Source organism: Oncorhynchus masou, chromosome 5 (assembly GCF_036934945.1).
Source record: "Oncorhynchus masou masou isolate Uvic2021 chromosome 5, UVic_Omas_1.1, whole genome shotgun sequence".
Taxonomy (NCBI): Eukaryota; Metazoa; Chordata; class Actinopteri; order Salmoniformes; family Salmonidae; genus Oncorhynchus; species Oncorhynchus masou.
Genome location: NC_088216.1, coordinates 58417135 through 58425235, shown reverse-complemented (window position 1 = coordinate 58425235; position 8101 = coordinate 58417135). Strand labels below are relative to the sequence as shown.

The 8101-nt window shown below is 45.3% G+C and overlaps 1 protein-coding gene across 1 annotated transcript; it reads right to left on the bottom strand.

The window, feature by feature from the left end:
* Positions 1-2252: 2252 nt before the first annotated feature.
* On the bottom strand, positions 2253-7552 carry LOC135539952 (protein transport protein Sec61 subunit alpha). Its single transcript, XM_064966224.1, has 12 exons — positions 7431-7552; positions 6500-6567; positions 6315-6380; positions 6129-6207; positions 5738-5869; positions 5508-5617; positions 5114-5267; positions 4763-4923; positions 4363-4560; positions 4022-4213; positions 3755-3831; positions 2253-3622 (listed from the first exon to the last, which is right to left on the bottom strand). The coding sequence occupies exons 1-12, from the start codon at positions 7435-7437 to the stop codon at positions 3436-3438; spliced, it is 1431 nt and encodes a 476-aa protein (XP_064822296.1). The 5' UTR covers positions 7438-7552; the 3' UTR covers positions 2253-3435.
* Positions 7553-8101: the final 549 nt, after the last annotated feature.

Genomic DNA, 8101 nt, shown 5'->3' with positions numbered 1-8101 from the left:
CTGTCAAAAGCAGTGGGAGTACACTGCGGCGTCCGTCAGGGCTGTCCTTTATCTCTTCTGTTCGTGGCCTGTATTGAACCACTGGCACAGGTCTTGAGAAGGGACCAAGGGATCAGTGGGGTGGGTATCCCGGGGAGTGGGGGGATGACCGCCAAGTGCGTCTTTTACATGGACGACGTCAACATTTTATGTACCGACCTTTTATCCGTCGACAGGACTCTGGACAGGACTGACTGGTACGGACGAGCCACTGGGGCGAGACTGAACAGAGACAAGACAGAGGCCCAGTTCTTCAGACCATGGGCAGACCCAGACTTGACCAGACTACCTCTGACAGTCAAACGGACGGACATAAGGGTACTGGGGGTAAAGTTTGACCGGGGGGGAGGAGGGAGCGGCAACTGGAGTGGAATCCTGGGGACAGTAAGACAGAGACTGGGTTTTTGGGGACTACGACAGCTGACTCTTGAGGGCAAGGTTTTAATCATTAAAGCTGTGATTTTACCTGTGCTTTTATTAATCAGTTCTGTTTTTATCCCCCCTTGAAGGAGTATTTTAGACCTGGAGCGGATGCTTTTCTACTTCCTGTGGGGAGGCAAGTGGGAGAGGCTGAGGAGGGAGGTGGTCAAGAGGCCCAGGTCCAAGGGGGGGGAAAGGCTTGCCTGACCTCTACTTGTTCCTGGGCAGCCGCTACACAGCGTTACATCTGACCCTTGCCACCTCCCCGGTCAACAACAAGACTCAGGCCCTCGCACGGTTCTGGCTGGGATCTTACCTCAGGACTCTGAGGCTGATCCCAGTCGACCTGCGAGCCCCAGTCTCTTTCCTGCTACCCCCGCCCTACGTCCAGCTCCAGAAGTTTTTAAGACATTTTAAACTGGAAAAAGAAACAGTCACGGTTTTAACAAAACACAGCTCTCTTCTCTCTCTTGTGCAGGATCGGGAACCAGTATGTCCAGTGCGCGGGCTCGCTATAGGTGAGCCCACAACGGTTTGGCGCAACGTGGCCCATCCTGCTCTCCTGAATCGGCATCGGGACCTGTCCTGGATGGTCGCCCACGAGATCCTCCCGGTCAGGGCCGTTATGCACTCACGGGGCATGGCGAGGATATCCGCGTGCCCCCGACCAGGCTGCGGCCAAGAAGAGTCGGTGAGGCACATGCTCTGGGAGTGCAGAGCCGCCAGGGACCTGTGGAAGGAAGCAGGCCCCCTGATCACCTCGTGTCTGCCAGCAGGGGAGGACCTAACACCTCAGCTCGTGCTGTATGGGGTGGGCCGAAGGCCCATTCCATCGAAGACCTTCACCAAGCTCTGGTCCACCCTCACGTGCCTGAAGGGAAGCACTGTGGTCCTCCCGTAACCTGCTGGTAGCGAAAAACGTAGAGACCACCCCCCAGGCAGTGGCCATGGTAGCCACGGAAGCCCTGGGGTGGTACGGAAGAAAGGGGGCCTCGACCCCAAGCGAAGGGTCCCCCACAACACCCTAGGTCCCGGCGGCCACGGCCTGACAGCGCTGCGGCGCCTAGGGCGATGCGCCTATGGGAGGGATCCCCTCTGGGCCCCGAAGGACGGGACGATGATCCATTCAGAAGAGCAGGATGAGGTGAGCTTGATAAAGACTCACCCCCTTTCCTGTACAAGGGACTGAAGACAGCCTTTTAACAAAGTGGCTTTTTAACATGTTTTTCATGTCTTAAAAAATGTTTTACCTTTGTTAGATCATTAGTACACATTTTAAATGTCTTTTACAGATTTGATGTTTTTACAAGGAAAGTACTTTTATTCATAGTTGTTTTCATTGGTTTTAACAGCATGTACTTTTTAACAAATTTAAATGTAACTTTCAAATGCTGTGTTTTATGCTTTTTTGTCGTTTTTATGTGTATAAATGATGTAAAAAATGTATGAGCTGTTTTTAAAGGAATTGTACCAATAAAACTTTTCCAAAAGAAAAAAAATTAGCGCGCACCCCGCTAACAAGCTAGCCAATTTCACATCGGAGCCTTAACACCAAGCATAAATCGGCTTTAAGGGACAGAGATCCACAGTCCCCTCCCCGATTTCATCGTGAGGGACAATAAACTTGACTGAAGTAGCTAGATACAAAAAGTAAGTTGGTTTACACCATAGACCATGAGTTTACACTTCTAGATATTGGAAAGTCATTTTCATCATGTGACACAAAGCGTGTTGTGATGAATTTATCCAGACAATTCAAGTTGTTAGTGTAATCTTTACAAAGAAAAAACAACTTTTCCCTAAAATGAGTTTTTATTGAGAAAGATCTTTTTTTCCCCCGGAAAACATTTGTTCGGAACAGCATACTATTTATTTTTTTTACATATTAAAAAAAAGTATTTTACACTGTTGATGGATTCAATGCATGGCATATATACAGAAAACCAAAATCCACCACATGTGAAAGTGTTTTTAATACAGTCATGCTCAAAGCAGACAAAAACACACAAAATAAATCTTTCCTCACCCAATCTTACCCAACAACGTGGGCAACAGGTATGAACGTGGCATATATACGATGACCTCTCCCTAAACACATGCCCAGTTTCAACATTAAGGCCCTTCTGCTGAGTGGTTCAATTGATGAGAAATTCCACTGCTGCACACTTTCTGACAAAGCTGGACCACACAGAGCCCTACACTCTACCTGATCCTATATTGGAACACTGCTTTAAAACAGTCACGTCTGGCAGACAAACATGGTTATGTTCTGAGCCTGGTCCAAAACTTCCTTTGCTACTCAGTGAAATGAGTGGCCATCAGGTCAACACCCCAGATAATGATTGTACCAAAGAGCCCAGCTGTGAAGGTATACTGTACACTCGTACTCATCTATATCCTCCGGGTAATAGAGATGATGAAAATTGATGTATATACTGTGTTGGGTTGTATGAAAGAAGTCCAATAAGAGAGGGACTGCCCTCATCCCAGTGTAGCACACATGATTGCATACATGAGCCACAGAGCTCTTCTCTCAGTCTGAAAAGGAACCCCCCCCTGTGGATCAGACCATTTTATACAGATATGAAACACTCCAGATGACTCTGAGAAGGCTAACCAGTCCCAGGCATCAGGCAAACTGAGTTGAGAGATTTATCTATGTGTTATGACTCAAAGGGGGAGCAGGCCAAGGATTGTGAGCAGGCCAAGGGTTGTGAATGTCAGGATGTAGTCAGTCCCACCACTTTGCTACACAAACCATTCTGTTCGAGCTGAACCTTCTATAGGCCATGTCAGGGGGAGATGCCAGAAAGCACCCGGGAAATGACAGATTAATTATGCAGATTTAAAAAATCTAAATGGACATAAATTATGGGAATAATAATTATAGATGGAGATTTGGTGGGACTTGGTCTGATCTGTCCATGTGCATTAAGAGGGTTGTTTCGTCACAGGTGTTTGCAGCCAGGTGTCTGTCTAGAAGAGCAGGGCTCCCATGCTGCCCATTTCACTCTGCTCCTTGACAAAGATCTCAAAGTACTGGTAGATGATGGTGACGGCCAGCAGGATACCCGTTCCCGAGCCAATAGCACCCAGGAAGTCTGCCATGACAGAAAGGCCACCGATACAGAGACCACCAAAGGCAGCTGCTGTGGGGATGTACCTTGAACACAGTAGTAAAGCACCAATCATTACTTGAAGAAAGTTTGGAATAGTGTAATATTAAACCCTGGTAAAGCTATGATGATGTGGATTGTTATGGCTAAAGGTTAGAGAGATGGCTGAGATTGTTCACCTGTTGAGTTCATGGACCATGGAGGTCTCTCTGTGTCCCCTCATAACCATCTGTTGCTCCTTTAGCTGCTTAGCCACCTGGGAGACAAAACACACTGTTTACATAACATCTACAGGTCCACTGGCACACGCTGCCCACAAAAGCCCTGGAAATGTTTAGTTAATAAGATTTCTACATCAAAACAACTTGAGTAATTTGAATTAAATCAAATTAGTTGATGAATACATAGTCTAACAAATGTACAGCACATGTGGTAGCAGGACTTACATCTTTGGCAGATGAGCCGGACACCTCGATCCAGGTCTTGGAGAAGAAGGCACAGGAGCCCAGCATAAAGCAGATGTAGATGGCAGCATGGATGGGGTCATCTAGGACCGAGCCAAATGACTCCGGGGGAGAGAAGTAGTAACATAGCCCACCCACTGGGTAGGCACGGGCTGGACCACCTGACGACGTATCCTACAAACACACATGTCTGGTCATCTCATATAGTCTGTGCTGCTGGATATGTTCATGTGACAAACATGTCAAATGTAGTTAAATTGAGTTTAGACATGGTAGTTCAGATATGGTAGAGCAGGGATAAAAAATAAAGGGTGTGTACTTACTGACCAGGTGCCCAGCAGGTTAACCAGGAAGTTACCACTGAATCGTGTGGAAAGCATCTGAGAGATCACGTACAGGTTGGACACGAGGGCAGACTGGAGGATGATGGGAATGTTGGAGGTGTAGAAGAGCTTGATGGGATAGGTGTTGTATTGGCCACGGTAACGGGCAGACTTGATGGGCAGATCCACCCTGAAGCCCTGTGGAGAGATGGGAGGAAGAGACGGACATGGTGAGATAGAGTATACATTTATAAAGTCTAAATGGACATTACTAAAAAGGTGAAGAAAAAAACTACCACATTGTGTTGTTTTTTGAGTAACTAATTATCTGACACTAACAAATGTGTTCAACTCCTTTAACTGGTTTTAGGACAGACAATGAAGAAAGAGCGTTACTGACCTGGAAGTATATGACTACACCAAAGACGAAGACAGTGGCGAGGAGGTTCATGAGGTTGGGTAGGTTCTGGCGGTAGAAGGCCTCTCTCAGGGCGCGCACCTTGTCTGTTCGCGTGGCCAGCAGGTGGAAGAGAGCAATGATAGCCCCCTCAAACTCTGTGCCTGAACACAAGACACTCAAACATCAGCCTCACATCTGGAGACCAACTGGCCATACTCCTGGGGGGTTTCAATGCCAAGTCTGGATCTATAGGAGCCCTAGTTGGTCTTATATGAAATTACTACTTGGAAATTAGTAAGTCTGTCCTAAATGTACACCCAGACATGGCACATCAGTTTCAATGCCCCATACCTCTGCCAGTGTTGACGGTGGTGGGGCTAAAGGCCTTCCAGACGATGGTCTCACAGATGTTGGTGGCGATGAACAAAGAGATACCAGAACCCAAACCATAACCCTTCTGCAGCAGCTCATCCAGCAGCAGCACGATCAGACCGGCCACAAACAGCTAGAGGGGGAGACAGATGGGTTAGAAAGACAGAGAAAAAAAACTTGCACTGGAGCCATATTTGACTTCCTTCAAATGTAACTATTCTTCCTACATTCCATGAAGTAATCTGAGAGGGTTGGATTGATTCAAGAATATGATGTGAACCTTGCTTTATATTAGGACCAGGCCTGGATCTGATAGGGGAGATAAAGAGTAGGGCTAAGAATATGACTCAGAGGGGTGGGGAGGAGGGCCCACCTGGATGATGATGAGAAGACAGATCCCAGCGCCCATATCGGAGGGGTCTCCATACATGCCAGTCATCACATACACGATGGCCTGACCAATGGTGATGATCATACCAAACACTGTAGGAGATGGCAAGGGGTTAAAGAATCTATGGCTTCATTCACAGTAATGCTTGTGCTTGATAGAATCAAGTCAAAGATACTCAAACTAGGAACAGGAAGTGGGGCTTGTGGTCTTACATTTCTGTGCTCCATTGAAGAGGGCCCTGTCTTTGGGTGTGTCTCCCACCTCGATGATCTTAGCCCCAGCCAGGAGCTGCATGATGAGGCCCGAGGTGACGATCGGAGAGATACCCAGCTCCATCAGGGTACCTTGAGGGAGAGACCCAGGGGACGTTAACAGGAGAGCAGAGCCATAGAGATGTTCAGCCATTCATTCATAAAGAACACCATTCACTCATTCAAGTCGGAGATAGTTATCCCTCTAATTGATCAAATCAACATTCATTAAACACTATCAATTCCCACACTCAGTTACTAATTAGTTGATATGTCCCTTGATTGACTTATCAATTGATTTATTCACGTTACTCTAATTTGATGTCTCTACACTGCAATAGTGACAACCCACCTCTGTTGGAGGCCAGAATCACTCTCATCCAGTAGAAGGGATCTGCAGAGTCTGATGACATGATGCCAAACAGGGGAATCTGGATAATAGACGTGACAGACATTCAGGTGTGAGGTTTTTATTTATTTAATTCTATTCGTTTAACATGCTAGAAAATATTATGTGAACAGAAAGGCAGATATTTACCTGGCAGCACACAAGGAAAATGAAGAGAGTGATGGCTGTCCATAGTACCTTCTCTCTGAACTGGATCTGTTGAACAACAATTACAGCGAGACATGGAAGCAAAATGACATCATTAACAACATAACACATACAGAAGTTATAAAGTTTAAAGTAAAACGATTCTTGTAATGAAGTAAATACTGTACCTTTCTTTCGGGTTTCTGGATTTCAGGTAATACAGCGCAGAAGGGCTTTATTACCTCCAGGAATTTGACTAAAAAAACAGACAAAGGGAGGGATGTTATTGGTTCCCCATAATAAACATCAATCAAGGGCAGTGAACCTATTTATAGGGGGACGTGGCATAGCGATACATGCATAACTAGAAGTTTGCATCTTTGGATATGAGCGAATTCACTATGAAAACAGATCTCACTATCAAAATAGTTAAATTAAACATTTTGCATACCAGCTAAAGGGTTTCAGTTAGCATTTGCTGCTTATGATATGGAGCTACTTATGGGGCAAACACTGACTGTTAGCTGTGCGTCGTCATCACTAGTCTGGTTGTCTGCTTTAAGTTTAGCTAGCTATGTTAGCATAACCCCTGCAAGATAAACCTGCAAAGTTACCGAGCTCTGAGATATCAATGATCATGTAACAATGGTAGATATTAAAAAGTTATCAATGTAGCTGACTGGGCATTTAATAATACGAAGTAACTAACAAATATGTACAGCTGTTAGCTAGCTAGCTAATGTAATGTTAGCAAGTAGCTAGTTAACTAGCTATCAACTGACACTGACAGCTAACGTTAGCGAGCTAAATTAGTTAACCTTAATTAGCTAGCTAACGTTAGTCTAACCGTTAGTTTCTTCACAAATAACAAAGCTAACCATTTCATTGCAGTCATTGTTGTTGAAGACAGGAGTTCAAAATGTTTAAACACGGAGTATTCGTCGTCAAACAAAATGTTAGCTAGCTAAATGCTTGCTAGCTAGCGAACGTTACAATGAAAATGGCCTCCATAAATAGATCCAATCATAGAAAATTCTCATTGCTTGCATCTGATTCAAATGTTTCCTGTTTATGTGAAATCGTCCTTTAGCTAGCTACTTCATTCTAGGGGATACTCACTGCCCATGATGATGTCCCAAGCGTTACGTTCTTAGTGTATGGTCCCTGTGTCAGACAGTGGGTCGTTCAGATTTCGTTCTGACTACGGGCAAAAAGCTCTGCGCTTGGAAAGAAAGCACTTTAGAGACACGTCACCACTACACAGGCGCTTCAACACGTCAGTTCAACAGAAAGTGGGTGTATCTTTAGTTTCTAGAGTTAAAAGTAAACTGAAAACTATGCGGTAGGGTCAATATTTTCCTTCTGTCTGCCCAGGTCGTTGTAGCACAGTACTGGCCCTCAATGCATATGGCTAGATGTGTGTCGGCCAGCTTTTTCATAACCCCACTGTCTCCATGAAAAATGTGATGACTTTGATAGATTCTTATTATGACGAAGAGACATAAAATACAAACATTGACACGCCGTTGGCATGAAACAATAAAGAGATTACTTCCTGCAAACAAATGTAGGCGAATGGGCACATAACCCATTCAAACCGTGCTGCATTATGGGGATACATTTTTTTCGACTTGCAACTACATGTCCACTGCAGGAGCTTTACAAAAAGAATGTGATCAAAGGTCATCAAGTTTTGACTGCAGTCGACTGCCAGTTTCTGCAGTTGCACTTCACCAACTTCATCCTGCAGCCATTACCTGCCTTGTGGGAGGTTCTATTGTTAACCGATC

What these genes read in the sequence shown, in the direction of transcription:
- LOC135539952 (XM_064966224.1), bottom strand. An exon ending in TTTTCCTTGTGTGCTGCCAG is followed by an intron (nt 6,208 to 6,314) that starts GTAAATATCTGC and finishes TCTATTATCCAG; the next exon opens with ATTCCCCTGTTTGGCATCAT. An exon ending in GTCTTCTCATCATCATCCAG is followed by an intron (nt 5,268 to 5,507) that starts GTGGGCCCTCCT and finishes CTCCCCCTCTAG; the next exon opens with CTGTTTGTGGCCGGTCTGAT.